General features: G+C 48.1%; 1 protein-coding gene across 1 annotated transcript in view; it reads right to left on the reverse strand.

Annotated features, from left to right (window-relative positions):
- Positions 1-12,911, reverse strand: part of LOC144489532 (integrin alpha-1-like) — a gene marked incomplete at its 3' end in the record, with an annotated part of 54,289 nt that extends 41,378 nt beyond the window's left edge. The window contains exons 1-2 of the mRNA XM_078207400.1: positions 12,821-12,911; positions 9,049-9,163 (exon numbers count right to left, since the gene is read on the reverse strand). Of these exons, the coding sequence (XP_078063526.1) occupies positions 9,049-9,163; positions 12,821-12,868 (163 nt within the window). The remainder of the gene's footprint in view (positions 1-9,048; positions 9,164-12,820) is intronic.
- Between the last annotated feature and the right edge of the window lie 5,587 nt (positions 12,912-18,498).

Consider the following 18,498-nt stretch of genomic DNA (forward strand, 5'->3'; position numbering starts at 1 on the left):
GTTTCCTCCTACAGTCCGAAAGACGTGCTGGTTAGGCGTATTGGCCATGCTAAATTCTCCCTCAGTGTACCCGAACAGGTGCTGGAGTATGGCGACTAGGAGATATTCACAGTGACTTCATTGCAGTGTTAATGTAAGCCTACTTGTGACACTAATAAGTAAACTTCTAAACTTCTAAACTAACCAATCCTCTATCCAGACTAATAAGTTACCGCTAACACCATGAGCCATACTTGGGTAGTAACCTTTGATGTGATGCCTTGTCAAATGCCTTTTGGAAATCCAAATACATTATGGGGGCAATTCTCGAGTGGAGCTGTTTAGCAGCTTAGGCCGTTTAGGCTTCCCGCTGGGCACCATGGCCTCTGCAAGTCTCCGGTCGCCAGATTTCTGGCGCCATCAGCTCTGTGCCAGAAATCAGCATGGAGCTGTATAAATTATGCAGATACTGATTTTAATGAAATTTGCATTTCATTAGCATGCCCGGGCTGAAGTCTCCTGGCCTGCTAGCCTCTCCCCCACTGCCAGGGGTGTTTCACTCCAGTGGGGTTTACAATAGCTCCCCACTAGCAGGGAGCTGGCAGGCCGACCCTGCTGGAGTGAAGGGGCCATGGAGGCTCCCCAGAGGTCAGGGGTGAAGGGGGGTGTTTCCAGCTTACCCAAGGAGCAAAGTGGCACTGCCCACCAGGCACTGGATACAGCCAAGGGAGCAGGGCCTAATGGGGCAGTGCCTAATGGGGAGCAGATCGCTGGCGGGGGGGTCCCGCTTCCACTCTGCACTTTGGATCAGTGACAGAAGGAAGGAGATTAGCGATTGGGGGGGGTGGGGGCGGGCGGCGGGGGGGGGGGGGGGGTGGAAATGGCCTGCCGGGAGTGGGGAGGGGGGGTCGGGGCTATGTCGGGGAGGGAGCGCTGGGGTCAGGACTGAAGGTGTGGGGGTGGGGGGGGAGGGAAATCAAGGTGGGCTTTGGAGGGGGAGGGCCTGACACGTTCAGGAGGCCAGCGATCGGGCCATAGAGGGATTGTTGGGGCAGCGATGTGGCGTCGCAGGGCTGGCCAGCAATCGTGAGGCTGGCAGTGCAGGGCTACTGCATGTGCGCCGATCTCAGTGCTGACAGATTGGCGCATGTGCAGTGGCCCACTCAGTACTATGCTGCCAGCCTCTCCAGCGGGAATAGGTCCCACACACTGATTTTTAACGTGATTCAAGCTAGGGCTCTCTGTGATGCACAGAGTGTGGGAGATTCATTTTGAAAATCCTGCTGAAAAAACGGCGGGATTTACTCCAGTTTTTACATGAATTCCTCACTCAGAATTTGTTTGGGAGAATCCCACCCTATATCTATCAGTTACCCATTATCCATTCTATTTGTTACATCCTCAAAAAACTCTAATAAACTTTTCAGAAAATCTACTTGTTGACTCTGTCTGATTGTATTATGATTTTCTGAATGTACTGCCATTACCTCTTTAATAATGGATTCAAGCATTTTTCCTACCACAAATGTTAGGATAACTGCTCTGTTGTTTCCTGCTTTCTGTTTTGCTCCTTTTTTAAATAAGAGATGTTATATTCATGACTTTCCACTCTACTAGGACATTTCCAGAAGATTAGAAAAAATACATCCACTATCTCTGCTGTCACTTCTTTTAAGACCCGAGGATGCAAGTCTTCTAGTTCAGGGGACTTGTCAGCTTTTAGCCCAAATAGTTTTGCCAATAGCTTTTTGCCTAATGGTGATGAGTGTCTTAAATTCCTCCCTCCCTTTTCCCTCTGGATTTTCAATTATTCTCGAGATGCTTTTTGTATCTTCCACTGTGAAGACTGAATATGAGCATGTAAGGCTCTCCTATAGGAATAGTGTCAATCAGTATATGTGATAGCTACGTCTCTCTTTTTAATATTGAAACAATATTTAAGTTATAAAATAGGCATTAAGATAAAAGAAAAAACAAAAGGTTCAGGAAATTATAATTCAACATTAATGGAGATGAAATGATCCCATGAAGAAGTCTTTGTACAATGTATAAATATAGTGCTACTTAGGACAATGCCTTTGGTTCCATTTGACCTGCAATACAAGTCAATGCTGACTACTGTTTATGCTCAAGCATCTAGGTTCAGATGGCAAAGAAATATTGAAAATTCAGGGACTTTTAGGGAACATGAATGTCTCTGGTCACTTTCTGTAGCAATATTATAAACATGTTAATGAAAATCTTTCCAAATAAAGTCAGAAATACAAATATTGTAAGAGGTCTTGTGTGATGTCAAAAGCCTTGCTCAGCCACCATTTGGCAGCAATGACAATGTTGGCAAATCACATGTTGAACTCAGAAGTTCACTCTCAGTTCATGAACTGAACTGAGTGGAGAAGTGTGCAACATTTTCTCTCAAGGGAGAAGAAAATATTGTGTCTTGCTCAGTACGATGCAACAACTACCCATCCTTGACTCCTTGACTCAACTGAATTCAAAACGATCCAGATTGTCTCTCTCTAAATCATCAGAGACATGTTGTGGTTATGAATCTTCTTTCAGTTTATGATGCTGAGCACAGTAGCACTAAATTGGCTAGTGTTCAAGCCAGACCACTCTTTGTTTATGTTCAAAATACAGCGACACATTCTTTATCAATTCAACACAAGCTGTGCAGAATGTTAATCTAGGCATAGGGTTTGATCTTGCCATGAAGGGGGAGATTGGTTCGGAGGTGGATGAGCCAGCAATTTTAAATTTCACACCGGAACACAGGTTGCTGGTTGTCTTGAGTGTGGCCACCTTTGTGAGATTTATTTGGAGGTGGTATCTAGGGGAGAAGACTTACCAACTGGGAAATGGTGTGACACCAATTAGTCTTAACATTAATCCAACTGAGCATTTTCTTCCCTCACATCTACAACTTTTCCAATGAGCCACAGGCCCTAAGCTGAAGCCAAAGACAAGTCTTTGACTGGAGGCAGCTTCCCGGTGGTAGGCTGGGAGGCCAGTGAAGCCTTCTTTAAATTCCCTCTCCTGGAGCAAAGAACAAAGAACAAAGAACAGTACAGCACAGGAAACAGGCCCTTCGGCCCTCCAAGCCTGTGCCGCTCCTTGGTCCAACTAGACCAATCGTTTGTATCCCTCCATTCCCAGGCTGCTCATGTGACTATCCAGGTAAGTCTTAAACGATGTCAGCGTGCCTGCCTCCACCACCCTACTTGGCAGCGCATTCCAGGCCCCCACCACCCTCTGTGTAAAAAACATCCCTCTAATATCGGAGTTATACTTCGCCCCTCTCAGCTTGAGCCCATGACCCCTCGTGATCGTCACCTCCGACCTGGGAAAAAGCTTCCCACCGTTCACCCTATCTAAACCCTCCATAATCTTGTATACCTCTATTAGATCTCCCCTCATTCTCCGTCTTTCCAAGGAGAACAACCCCAGTCTACCCAATCTCTCCTCATAGCTAAGACCCTCCATACCAGGCAACATCCTGGTAAACCTTCTCTGCACTCTCTCCAATGCCTCCACGTCCTTCTGGTAGTGCGGCGACCAGAACTGGACGCAGTACTCCAAATGTGGCCTAACCAGCGTTCTATACAGCTGCATCATCAGACTCCAGCTTTTATACTCTATACCCCGTCCTATAAAGGCAAGCATACCATATGCCTTCTTCACCACCTTCTCCACCTGTGTTGCCACCTTCAAGGATTTGTGGACTTGCACACCTAGGTCCCTCTGTGTTTCTATACTCCTGATGACTCTGCCATTTATTGTATAACTCCTCCCTACATTATTTCTTCCAAAATGCATCACTTCGCATTTATCCGGATTAAACTCCATCTGCCACCTCTCCGCCCAATTTTCCAGCCTATCTATATCCTGCTGTATTGCCCGACAATGCTCTTCGCTATCCGCAATTCCAGCCATCTTCGTGTCATCCGCAAACTTGCTGATTACACCAGTTACACCTTCTTCCAAATCATTTATATATATCACAAATAGCAGAGGTCCCAGTACAGAGCCCTGCGGAACACCACTGGTCACAGACCTCCAGCCGGAAAAAGACCCTTCGACCACTACCCTCTGTCTCCTATGGCCAAGCCAGTTCTCCACCCATCGAGCCACGAGAGAAACAGGCCATATGTCACAAGCCAACCTATGGAGGGACCATCCCTCCATAATTTGGCTATATTCAACTGGAAAAAAAAATTACAAGTCTTCAGAGGGACCCTCCATTTTGAGGCAACCTCATGATTCCCCTCTAGAATTGGCAGTGTCCACCTTTCCCCAGTGCAATTGGAGGCTGAACTTTCCCTCGGGCGATCTGATTGGCATTCCTGGCTATGGAGACTGCTCGCTCTCCCTAATTGGATGAAGCTCCTGGAGGGGCCCTGCTAATTGTCCACCTCCAAGAAGGTCAGGCAGGCAGGTAGAATCTGGGTACCAGTGGAGGCAGGTCCCAAAAAATGGTCCCAGCATTAGGATCCCAAAGCCAGTGGAGAAACTTAGCCCCACTTGTTCTTGTTGTGGTATTCTCTCATTGCTTGGCGATCATCCATTGAATGTAAAGGTTCCATTTGTTTTTTAAATTTATTTCTTCATGGGGTGTGGTGTGTTGCTGGTTAGACCAGAATATATTGCCCATCCCTAATTCTCCTCAAAAAGGGTGCCTTCCATTTCACAGTTTTATTAACAGCTCCAAGTCATCATTAGCTCTTTAATGCATGACTATGAATTCCAATATATGGTTTTACAAGGGATTAAGCAATTGAATGAAATATTTGTTTTTAAAAGGATGCAGTTGAATGAATGTAAATGTAATGAATGTTATTTATAAGAGTGATTTTTAAAAAAAAGCCCACAATAGACACTTAAAACATAATTTTACTTAATCTCAGCATGGGTTCTGTGGTCTGACCACGGTGGATACGGGGTGGCTTGGCATGGTAGGTGCAAGGGTAAAGGGTAATGAGTGAGGTGATCATGTGTTGGCATGAATTGGCACTAAATTGGTACAAGGGCTATAAATATCCACGAGGGATTGCAAGGAGAAGCTTTGTTTGGCATAGAGTGTATGAAAGTTTATTGTGTGGGTCGAGGACAGAAGATAGCTTGGGAAGCGTTTCAGGGATGCGGGCTCGAGGGCTGTTCTTGGTTTTTAAAATATAAATCTTGAACACAGTACCGGAATATACCTGGCCTTCTGCCCAGTCCGTCTCCACACAAGGCAGCCTCATCATTCATTCTGAGGTTGGCAAGCTTGACTCCTGAAGAATACCATCTCTCCCCCAACCCAACCCCTGCCGCCACCCCACCCCCTGCCAAAAACAAAACGATAATCCATCATTCATAGAGTCATAGAGTCATAGAGGTTTACAGCACGGAAACAGGCCCTTCGGCCCAACTTGTCCATGCCGCCCATATTTTTTTTAAAAAACCCTTCAACTAATCCCAATTGCCCGCATTTGGCCCATATCCCTCTAAACCCATCGTACCCATGTAACTATCTAAATGCTTTTTAAAAGATAAAATTGTACCCGCCTCTACTACTACCTCTGGCAGCTTATTCCAGACACTCACCACCCTCTGTGTGAAAAGATTGTCCCTCTGGACACTTTTGTATCTCTCCCCTCTCACCTTAAACCTATGCCCTCTAGTTTTAGACTCCCCTCCCTTTGGGAAAAGATATTGACTATCTACCTTGTCTATGCCCCTCATTATTTTATAGACCTCTATAAGGTCACCCCTCAGCCTCCTACGCTCCAGATAAAAAAATCCTGGGCACTTTCTAGTTTGTAGAGCCAGGAAATGTCCCAACTCTGTGTTCCCAAAGTGGGAGCGGAAATCTAAGCCCCAGTGTGTGTTGAATGAAATAATTAAGTTATCACAACCTGGGTCGTGCTGGCGACACACACTAGAATTGATGCAAATCGTTTTGTGCTAGGCAGAGGGAAACAAAGCACATTTCCACTTCTGGCCACTGCTGAATACAAACTCGGTGTTAATAGAACTTGGCTTGGCTACAATCCTGCCTCTCATGGGAGAATATCAAGACGAAACTCGCTCCCATTCCTAGCACATTGCCATTTGGATGAGGAACAGGAGGAGAACAGCAAGCTGGCATGGATAAACTAGCATGAATCAGCATAACTAGAAAGGGGAAGAAACTTGTGGGGAAAAGCTGCTGAAAATAATGCTTCATGCAAAACCCTTAGGGAAACCTGACGCTGCTTAATGTACCAATCCTTCAACTGCAACTGCTTCATTTGGGAGTTAAATCATATAAAAGATGTAAACACTAAGGATATTTTCCTCAAATGAAATAGCTAGGTGGCACAGTGGTTAGCACTGCTGCCTCACAGTGCCAGGGACCCGGGTTCGATTCCTGGCTTGTGGGTCACTGTCTTGCGGAGTCTGCACATTCTCCCTGTGTCTGCGTGGGTTTCCCCCGGGTGCTCCAGTTTCCTTGCAAAGTCCAAAGATGTGCATGTTAGGTGCATTGGTCATGCTAAATTCTCCCTCAGTGTACCTGAACAGGCGCCAGAATATGTCGACCAGGGGATTTTCACAGCAATTTCACTGCAGTGTTAATGTAAGCCTACTTGTGACTAATAAATAATTTTTCTTTACTTTAACTTTAGGCACTCATGGGCCAGAATTTAATACTGCCTCCCCACCCACCAATCCCTGGAGTGGGCTCAGAAGCTGGGGATGGGGGGAGCGTATAATTGAGGTGGGAAGGTGTGGGGTGGAGAGCCTATCAACCTCCCAAGTGCCCTTGTTCAAGCTGGACAAGGAAGGCTGAAGTCGGTTCATTTGTCATTAACTTTCAGGTAGAGAAAATGGATTGACTGCTTAAAGCATTGCCATTGTTACTAAAATTAGAAGCAAGATTGAATTTGTTTTTGAATTTAGTTTGTTTAGTACCACCCCAAATATTTTGTAAACATGCAGGTAGAGCTTTGCTCCTTTGAAGTCACAGCCAAATCCATCCATTAAATATGATTTCAAACACTTATTAACCGTGACAAGCCTAGAATGAGAAAGTGGCACATGGCAGGATTTCAATTAGATTCTTATTACTTACTCCATTGCTATCATTAGCTGAATAGTTTTACCAAGCTGATGCAAGGTAAATCCATTATAACAACAGATACTCTACTTGAAAGAAACAGGTCAAAAAAATGAAACTTTGTGTTAAAATTAATTCCTTACATTGATGACGAAAATTCTTCTTTGAACTGCAGTTTGTTACAAGTGAAACATTAAAAACTTAGTAAAAGAAAATACTTGTAGTTTGCAATGAAATGTATGAAGAATTGGTGTACTGAATGGGTCGGAGTCTGATACAGAAGCAAAACACTGTGGATGCTGGAAAGCTAAAATAAAAATAGAAAATGCGGCAAATACTCAGTCGGTCAGAGAGCATCTTTGGAGGAAGAAACAGATTTGCAAAGTCTGGTCCTATCTTTTGTTTCCTCACTTCTCCCATTACTACTCCCCTTAGTTCCGGCGCTTAATGACCAAAATGTTCCAGCCATTCACAGCAGTGGGTTTCTCTGGTCCTGCTATAGTGAATGGAGATTTGGCTGAGGGTCAAATTCTCCGTCCTTGCTTGCAGCAATGGCATGAATGGCTGGAAAATTCCGCCAAATGACTCCCATCTTCTGCCTTATCAGCCACCTCCCCTTCTGCTCATTTGCCATCCTTCCCCATATCACATGCCTAAAATCTTACATTTCTAATTTTGCCAAGTTCTGAAGAAAGGTCATCAACCTGAAAGGTTAACTCGGTTTCTCTCTCTATTGATGCAGCCTGACCTGCTGAGTATTTCCAGCATTTTCTGCTTTTATTTGGATCTGAGCGGCAGTTTACTTCTGGGTCATTGAGGAGGCTTACATTAACACTGTAATGAAAATTACTGTGAAAATCCCCTAGTCGCCACAATCCGGTACCTGTTTGGGTACACTGAGGGAGAATTTAGCATGGCCAATGCACCTAACCAGCAGGTCTTTCGGACTGTGGGAGGAAACTGGAGCACCCGGAGGAAACCCACGCAGACACGGGGAGAATATGCAGACTCTGCACAGACAGTGACCCAAGCTGGAAATCGAACCCGGGCTGTGAGGCAGCAGAGCTAAACACTGTGCCACCGTGCCGCATAAAGCATAAAGAATCACGCATTAAGAATCAAGAATTAAAGCATACAGAATCAAGTTCCTGTGATTATTCCACAAAGACAAATTTCTATAGAGAGAGCATCGTGTGCTATATTGTGCTAACCAGTCAATTTGAAAATCCTAGACTGATGCTACTTGGCACGTTTTCAATTTTACTGGTTTGGTTTTCATTCCTCAATTAAAGAATCATCACAAAGCCAAGTCAAAGGGTCAATACTTTTGACAAAGCACATCTACATATATAGATAGTTTTGTGGCAGCTATTACCAATCCTAGCAACAATAACTAAGTGCCTTGTCTTCTGATCAAAGTATTCTTTTAATGTCACTGCTTGTTGTTTTCAGCAAGATCCTTTTTGGGAAATGCTTAGTGAAAAATAATCAAATCTTCTGTGGGTTGGCTTTGTTTCTGAACGTGGTGGCCTTTTTCCCTAAATTGGAAGTTCTGTTGAATACAGATGTTCACTTTTTCAATTTCTGTATGTGTATGTCATTACTTGTTTTTGTTTAAAGTTTAAAGTTTATTCATTAGTGTGACAAGGAGGCTTACATTAACACTGCAATGAAAATTACTGTGAAAATCCCCTAGTCGCCACAATCCGGTACCCGTTCGGACACACTGAGGGAGAATTTAGCATGGCCAATGCACCTAACCAGCACGTCTTTCGGACTGTGGGAGGAAACTGGAGCACCCGGAGGAAACCCACACAGACACGGGGAGAATATGCAGACTCTGCACAGACAGTTACCCAAGCCGGAAATCGAACCCGGGCTGTGAGGCAGCAGTGCTAAACACTGTGCCACCGTGCCGCATAAAGCATAAAGAATCACGCATTAAGAATCAAGAATTAAAGCATACAGAATCAAGTTCCTGTGAGGCATACCTTTCACTGTAGGTGCAATGGTGTTTACAACTTCAAAAGTGGAGCTTACATTCAAACAGGCTCCAGCTGCATAATATAGACCTCCACATTTGTAAGAGTAAAGTGGCCCACATGTCTGAAAGAAAGAATGAGGGATAAATATATTTTAGAGATCAGTAAAACAGTATATAATCATTTCCTCCTTGCAGGATTGCCCACTCCCAATCCCACCCCCTCCCCCTCCCCCCAGAGGTGAGTCTGGGATTATGAGATGCTCTAAAAAGGGATGGGAGGGGATTCGTTTTGGAGGTTGGGATGGGGATTGGAGGTGGGAATGCACAAAAGTGAGTACCGTCTTGGAGGAGGGAGGAGGGTGCCACAGATCTTCAGAGGGCATGCCCAAAAGAGTGTGTCTCCAAATCCTTCCACATCTGCACCTCAGTTGGGGAAAAAGTGGGCTCCCCACTCTTGTCCATTTTCCCATGCCTATCACTTTTATGATGTGGAGATCACTTACTATCACTTACTATCACTTTTATGGCAGTGGAGACAAAATGAGGTCCTTAATTGTCATTAATTGGGCAGTTAAGGGCTTCAATAGGGCCAAGGACAGGAGGCCTAGTGGACACCTTACCCATTCACTGTATTACGGGTTAGGTGGAAAGGTGGCATCCGACTCACACATCATACTTGTACCTCCACGTGAAGAACAAAAATTATGAATTTTTCAAATCATCACTCAGCTATCTAGGTCACATAATGGACAAGGATATCCTCTACAAAGAATCTAAGAAAATGATACCAAGATTGGTGGCATAGTAGACAGTGAAGAAGGTTATCTTGGATTGCAACGGGATCTTGATCAATTGGGCCAGTGGGCTGACGAATGGCAGGTGGAGTTTAATTTAGATAAATGTGAGGTAATGCATTTTGGTTGATCAAACCAGGGCAGGACTTACTCAGTTAATGGTAGAGCGTTGGGGGGAGTTACAGAACAAAGAGATCGAGGGGTACAGGTTCATAGCTCCTTGAAAGTGGAGGCACAGGTGGGCAGAGTGGTGAAGAAGGCATTCGGCATGCTTGGTTTCATTGGTCAGAACATTGAATACAGGAGTTGGGACGTCTTGTTGAAGTTGTACAAGACATTGGTAAGGCCACACTTGGAATACTGTGTACAGTTCTGGTCACGTTATTATAGAAAGGATATTATTAAACTGGAAAGAGTGCAGAAAAGATTCACGAGGATGCTACCGGGACTTGATGGTTTGCGTTATCAGGAGAGGCTGGATAGACTGGAACCTTTTTCTCTGGAGCGTAGTAGGCTTAGGGCTGATTTTATAGAGGTCTGTAAAATAATGAGGGGCAAAGATCAGCTAGATAGTCAGTATCTTTTCCCAAAGGTAGGGGAGTCTAAAACTAGAGGGCATAAGTTTAAGGTGAGAGGGGAGAGATACAAAAGGGTCCAGAGGGGCAATGTTTTCACACAGAGGGTGGTGGAACAAGCTGCCAGAGGTAGTAATAGGGGCGGGTACCATTTTGTCCTTTAAAGAGTGTTTAGACAGTTACATGGATAAGATGACTATCGAGGCATATGGGTCAAATGCGGGCAATTTGGACTAGCTTAGGGGTTAAAAAAAGGTGCGGCATGGACAAGTTGGGCCGAAGTGCCTGTTTCCATGCTGTAAACGTCTATGACTCTAAATCATCTTTTGTGGATGTGTCACACCTTGGCATGGCTCTGAGCAAGACCGCAAGAAACTACAAAAGGGTCATGGACGAAGCCCAGTTCATCACGCAAACCAGCCTCTCATCCATTGACTCTGTCTACACTTCCCGCTGCCTCGGAAAAGAAGCCAGCATAATCAAGGACCCTATGCACTCTGGACATACTCTCTTCCACCTTCTTCCGTCTTCCGGAAAAAGATATAAAAGTCTGAAGTCAGGTACCAACCAAATCAAGAATAGCTTCTTCCTTGCTGCCATTAGGCTTTTGAATGGACCTACCTTATATTAAGTTGATCTTTCTCTCGGTACCCTAGCTATGACTGTAACATTACATTCTGCACCCTCTCCTTACCTTCTCTATGAACAGTATGCTCTGTATGTATAGCACGCAAGAAACAATACTTTTCACTGCATACTAATACGTGTGACAATAATCAATCAAATCAGTTTCAGAAAGGCTCATGCCAGACACCCAATGTTGTGAAATCCATGCACCAAGGATTATTGTAGAACCAAGTTCAGATTCTACTGCAGTAGAACATTCAACATCCCTGGAAGCTGACAACGAAGCAACTTCTCAAGATGAAGTAACTGATATTTGTGAGCAACAGGCTACTGAGGATGTCAAAGATCCAGGCTGTCGTATCTTACCGAAATGAAATCGATGTCCACCAAAAAGACTCTCAAATTAATCATGCATATGTAGATAATAATACTTGATAACGTTACTGAGGCTCGTAGTGGGTAATTGAGCTACTGAAGGAAAGGGAAAGGGATGCTATGTATTGTAAAGCAATGCATCTCTGTGTAATTAGTCACATGCTTTTGCTGTGACATCACCATAGGTGTTTGTGGGTAATGACAGATATTGGGCCCTATTTTACCATTGGGTCGCACCCGTTTTCGGGCACAAAAATGTGGTAAAGTCGGGTGTGAGGCCATTAACGTGATCCGCGCCCACGTCCATGCAAATGGCCACTTTACTGAGACCCGGGAATGGCCGCGATCTGATTCGCGCCCGAAACGGGCGCAACGGTGATTTAAATGCAATTGCATGCATTTAAATTGAATTAATGAACTGCCCGCCCAACTTTATCAGCATTTCCCCCTTTACCAGATCTGAGGCCAGATCATTGTCTGGTTGGGGGGTTGGAGGACGAGGAGGAGGCAGGTCAGATGTATCTCTGGTGGGGAGGAGGAGGGGGGGAGGGAGGGCCCATCATTGTCTGGTGGTGGGGGGGGGGGGGGGAGGGCCGATCGTTGTCTGGTTGGGGGGGGCGGGGGAGGGAGGTGGGTCAGATCATTCTCTGGTGAGGGGATGGGGAGGGAGGAGGAGATGGGTCAGATGTTCTTCTGGCGGGGGCGGGGGGGTGGTGGTGAGGCCAGATCAGTCTCTGGCGAGGGGAGGGGGAGTGACACCAGATCGTTCTCGGGGGGTGAAGGGGGGGAGTGAAGCCAGATCATTCTCTGAGCGGGGGGGGGTGGGGGTGGGGGAGCGGGGCAGTGGGGGAGGCCTGATCGGTCACTGGTGTGGGGGGTGGGGGGGGTGGAGGGGCAGATGGATCTCTGGTGGGGGCGGCAGGGGGGTCCGCTGCCACTCTGCAGGCCATCGGTGGCAGGGAAAGGGGCAGAGGTCGTGATCGATCTGGGTAGCGGGGGGGTGGTGGGTGTGGGGACCATCGCTCTCACTTTTCGCTCCCGGGCCGCTTTCTCCGCTTTCTGCAGCTCAGGAGCGATCGGACACAGGCGCGCTTTTTCAAATGTTTTTCTAACTGCGCATGCGCAGTTCAGAGCTCCGGTCGTTTCGGGCGCGCTAAGCCCCACCCACAGCGCGAATCGGACCCGCAATTTTTTTTTCAGGCTGAGTGCGTATGTGGGCGCCTGAAAGCAGATTACCAAGTTGGATCTGAATTGCGCCCAGATTCAGCACTTAGAATGAAAATGGTAAAATCAGGCCCATAGAGTTCATCTCTTGTATTTGACGGAAAAAGAAAACTGAAATTTGACCTGCCTTTAATTCTTTGTGTAGTCATAAAATTAAAAATTAAAAAAAACTTATGTTTCTTACCAGAAAGCCTTTTTTCGGATTTGGTGCCAATGACATTCCGAGGGTCATATTTTCTTTTACTTCAGTGATGTTAGGAATTGTTAAAAACTCTGTAAAAAGTAACATTGGACATAGTATGAGTAAGAACTGTCTGTGTCTTTATAATCTTATTTAGCTCTTATAAGTTTTGCAGCTGGTTCTAAACTATTGGCTTCGTTACTACTTTTTGACTCTCTAGATGTGGTGAACCATCGTTGGTTCACCACTGGGGTTGTTATTGTGTTACTGTTGGGCTAGGGTGTTGTTGTTATGGGGGTTGTACTATGTTGTTGGGATAGGGTGTTTACCTGTCCTAAGTGTTATCATGGCACACTCCAGTGGGGTCCCGCCTCCGGTGGCAGGGTATAAGACCCCCTGCTCCGGCAGGACCCCTTCAGTCTGAACGGGTGAATTTGTGTTAGTAGTTTCATTGTTAATGTATTAAAGCCTTCAGTACTAAAGCCTTGTTTCCGGGTGCTCATTGAGGTGCATCAATTTAATACATTAACTGAGAATATGGAGCAGATCCTAAAACCGGATCGTCTGACACTGGACCCACGTGCGGTCGGTGCAGCTAACACGTTCGAACATTGGTGGAAGTGCTTCGAGGACTACCTGGCAGCCTCGGTAGCTATCACTACGGACAGTGATAGACTCCAGGTCCTCCACGCAAGGGTAAGCGACACGATTTACCTAGCCATTCGTGCAGCTTCCACTTACCAGGGTGCCGTCGAGCTCCTAAAGAATAGGTACATTACGCCACCCAACGAGATTCACGCTCGTTATCTCCTCGCTACACGACGTCGGCAGTCGGGCGAGACCATAGAAGACTACGCCAATGAACTCCTGCAGCTTGCCAGGGCTTGTGACTGTAAGGACGTCTCCGCCGAGCAGTACATGCACGACCTCGCCCGAGACGCGTTCGTAGTAGGGGTAGGGTCCTCGTATATCAGACTTAAATTACTAGAAAAGGGGAAACTCAACTTGACCCAGGCAACGGGGATGGCCGTGAGGTTGGAGGCGGCGTCGAAGAGCTTGGCGCTGTACCCCGAGGACCACGTGCAGTCAACGTGGTTGGAGCAAGCTCTGCTCCCTCCTCGCCCCGCGAACCCGCGCTCCCAGATCGATTCGACGACGGCGGCAGCTCCAGGGGGCCAGCGATGCTATTTTTGCGGTGGGGCTAAGCATCCACGGCAGCAGTGTCCGGCAAGAACGGCAATCTGCAGCCAGTGCGGTAAAAAAGGCCACTACAGCAAAGTCTGCAGGTCCAAACCTAAAAACGGCAGTGCAGCTTGTAACCCTCCAGAACGGAGACCATCTCCTTCGGCGCTGCAGTACCCACGAGGTCCGACCACGTGCGACCTCAGGACGGCGCCATCGTGGCAAACAGAGGAGGAGGAAGACCACCAGGAGTCGCTGCGCTTGGCGCCCTCGCCCATGTGCGATTCATGGGGGCGGCCATCATGGTCCACGACGACTAGGAGCGACCAGCAGGGGTCCTCAGCATCCACATCGGCAGCATGCAGTGACGCCCAGGGGCCAACGGTGGCGTCGATCTCTCTGGATCAGACCAGGCATTTCAGACTGGAACATTCTATGATGGAGGTAAAGGTTAGTGGCAGAACTGTAAATTGTCTGTTTGACAGTGGGAGCACCGAAAGTTTCATACACCCTGAAACTGCTAAAAGGTGTGGACTCCGGGTTCTCCCTGCCAAGCAGACCATTTCCATGGCATCACAGTCCCGGTCTGTACCGATCCAAGGACGATGTATGGTAACTCTTGAGGTACAGGGCACAGTCTACGAGCAATACAGGCTCCTTGTGTTACCTCACCTTTGCGCGCCAATTCTCCTCGGACTAAATTTTATGGTCCACATGAAGAGTGTGATCCTACAGTACGGTGGGCCACTCCCTTCACTGGCCGTAGGGAACCAGCCGCAGCCTCCAAATTGCCCAAAACGCCCCGCGTGCAATCTATCCACCCTGAAGATCACGACACCATCCCTTTTTAAAAATCTGGTACCTGGCTGCAAGCCCATCGCTACTAAAAGTAGGCGTTACAGCGCTGAGGACCGGATCTTTATTAGATCTGAGGTTCAGCGGCTCCTCAAGGAAGGGATCATACAGGCCAGTGCTAGTCCGTGGAGAGCGCAGGTCGTGGTAGTCAAAAGCGGGAACAAACCTCGGATGGTCATCGACTATAGTCAGACCATTAATAGATACACGCAGCTGGATGCGTATCCTCTCCCGCGCATTTCTGATATGGTCAATCAGATTGCGCAGTACCGAGTGTTTTCTACCATAGACCTTAAGTCCGCCTACCATCAACTCCCCATCCGCCCAGAGGACCGACAATATACGGCCTTTGAGGCGGATGGTCGTCTATACCAATTCCTCAGGGTTCCATTTGGTGTCACCAATGGGGTCTCGGTCTTCCAGCGTGCTGTGGACCGAATGGTGGACCAGAACGGGTTGCGGGCTACCTTCCCGTACCTGGATAACGTCACCATCTGCGGCCATGACCAGCAGGACCATGACACGAATCTCCAACACTTTCTGCGCACTGCATCTCGCCTGAATCTGACCTATAACAGGGAGAAGTGCGTATTCCGTACGCGTAAGTTAGCCATCCTCGGATACGTGGTGGAAAACGGGGTCATTGGCCCTGATCCAGACCGTATGCGACCACTCACTGAACTTCCCTTGCCCGCTAGCACGAAAGCACTCAGGAGATGCCTCGGGTTCTTTTCGTACTATGCACAGTGGGTCCCCAACTATGCGGACAAAGCTCGTCCGCTCATTAAGTCCACGACCTTCCCACTTACGCCGGAGGCCCAATTGGCCTTCAAGGTTTTGAAAAGCGACATTTCGAAAGCCACGATGCACGCGGTGGATGAATCCATCCCCTTCCAGGTGGAGAGTGATGCATCTGATTTCGCCCTAGCCGCCACACTAAACCAGGCAGGCAGGCCCGTCGCGTTTTTTTCCCGCACCCTTCAAGGCCCCGAAATTCGGCACTCAGCGGTGGAGAAGGAGGCTCAGGCCATTGTGGAGGCAGTCAGACACTGGCGCCATTACCTGGCAGGTAAGCGGTTCACCCTGATCACGGATCAACGATCCGTGGCGTTTATGTTTAGTAACACGCAGAGGGGCAAGATCAAGAACGATAAGATCTTGCGGTGGAGAATTGAGCTCTCCACCTATAATTACGATATTATGTATCGTCCAGGGAAGCTCAATGAGCCCTCGGATGCCCTCTCGCGCGGAACATGCGCCATCATGCAGGAGGACCGCTTGAAGGCTCTCCACAATGATCTGTGTCATCCTGGAGTCACCAGACTCTACCACTTCATAAAAGCCCGCAACCTACCCTACTCGGTGGAGGAGGTCAGGTCAGTTACTAGAAGTTGTCGGATTTGCGCAGAATGCAAACCACACTTTTATCGACCAGACCGGGCACATTTGGTCAAGGCCACTCGCCCTTTTGAGAGGCTGAGTGTAGATTTTAAGGGCCCCCTTCCCTCAACGGATCGGAATGTCTATTTTCTTAACATAATAGACGAATTTTCCCGGTTTCCGTTTGTTTTCCCCTGTGCGGACACGTCGACTGCCACCGTCATCAAGGCATTCAGTGAGCTTTTTACCCTGTTCGGGTACCCCTGCTATATTCATAGCGACAGGGGCTCGTCGTTCATGAGCACCGACTTGAGGCAATTCCTGCTCTCATTCGGGATTGCCTCTAGTAGAACCACGAGCTACAACCCTAGGGGTAACGGACAGGTGGAAAGGGAGAATGCTACAGTCTGGAAGGCTGTCCTACTGGCACTGAAATCCAAGGGCCTTCCAGTCTCCCGGTGGCAGGAGGTCCTTCCAAATGCGCTCCATTCTATCCGCTCCCTCCTGTGTACGGTAACCAATGCTACTCCCCACGAGAGGATGTTCTCATTCCCTCGGAAGTCGTCCTCGGGGACCTCATTGCCAGCCTGGTTGACGTACCCAGGACCCGTCCTTCTGCGGCGCCATGTGAGGGCTCGCAAGTCCGACCCCTTGGTCGAACCGGTCCAACTCCTCCACGCCAACCCTCAGTATGCCTATGTGGCATATCCTGACGGGCGAGAGGACACTGTCTCCATTAGAGACCTGGCGCCCGCAGGGGACGTAGCAACTCCTGTCGCTCCTATTCCCCCAGTCACAGATCCACTACTCCTCATTACTTCCCCAGACGTGGCGCGGTCAGCACCGGGACCAGTGCATAACACTTTTACTCCCATGTACAGCTTGCCTGAGACTCGGAGATCGGCGCCACCATCATCACCACCACCACCACCACCAAACGTTCCAGGATCCCCTGCACCATCGCCTCATCAGGGCCGGCCGGCCCGGGAGTCTTTGAGGGGACAGCCAGATGTTGCTTTGAGAGAGCCACCGCAAGCACCTGCTCCGGTTTCGCAACCGGTGTTGAGAAGATCGCAGCGTCGGTGTGGTCCTCCAGACCGTCTGGACTTGTGAATCCTGTTATTTTTGTTTGTCATTGTCTGTTTTCATCCACCCCGCCACCTTTGGTTCCTAAAGGAGGGGTGAATGTGGTGAACCATCGTTGGTTCACCACTGGGGTTGTTATTGTGTTACTGTTGGGCTAGGGTGTTGTTGTTATGGGGGTTGTACTATGTTGTTGGGATAGGGTGTTTACCTGTCCTAAGTGTTATCATGGCACACTCCAGTGGGGTCCCGCCTCCGGTGGCAGGGTATAAGACCCCCTGCTCCGGCAGGACCCCTTCAGTCTGAACGGGTGAATTTGTGTTAGTAGTTTCATTGTTAATGTATTAAAGCCTTCAGTACTAAAGCCTTGTTTCCGGGTGCTCATTGAGGTGCATCACTAGAACATAAGGGAACTAAGAGAAGACACTATCAAACCAGAAGTAAAACTGAAAACAGTCTAGGAAGTCACCCCCCAGAGAACGATCTGGTCTCACTCCCCCCCCCCCCCCCCCGCCAACCCCCCCCCCCCCCCCCCCCCCCACCGAGAATGATCTGGCCTCACTGCCACCCCTCCCACTCCCCCCCCCCCCCCTCTGCAACCCTCCCCACACACCGCCAGAGAATGATCTGGCCTCACTCCTCCCCCTCCCCCCCCCCAGAGGAACATCTGACCCTCCTCCTCCTCCCTCCCCACCCCTTCACCTTTTCTTCATTTTTTCTTATGTTCTCCAATGCAGAATTAGCATGCATAATGTTGGAGAACAGGTCCATAGTTCTCATCCACCCCCCGGTACCTGTGATTGCATTGCTCAACTCTCTCTCTCACTCCCTCTGTGTTCGTATGCAGAAGTGTGCAGTTCTGGTGTAGGAGGACGGATTTTGAAGGGTAAACCACAAGCATTGCATTCATGATAAGTGCACGCCAAAATTCTGTTAATAGTGGCTGCAGGTTGGAAGTACATGTATGCAAAAAGAGGCAAATTGGAGACAAAGCTGCAGGCGCAGTAAAAACGACACCAAAGAACAGCTATGAGGTACTCGATTGCCAGAGTCTACAGGCCCCATTGCTCCCTGAAAAAGGAGGCAATAATTCAACAGGAAACATAAACGATCTCTGTCTCCTATTGCAAACTAAGGTTCCTGAGTGCGCCCCTGATTGGGATGGCAGCTCTTGGGGTGGG

This window comes from Mustelus asterias, unplaced genomic scaffold, assembly GCF_964213995.1.
Source record: "Mustelus asterias unplaced genomic scaffold, sMusAst1.hap1.1 HAP1_SCAFFOLD_2279, whole genome shotgun sequence".
NCBI classification, from domain to species: domain Eukaryota; kingdom Metazoa; phylum Chordata; class Chondrichthyes; order Carcharhiniformes; family Triakidae; genus Mustelus; species Mustelus asterias.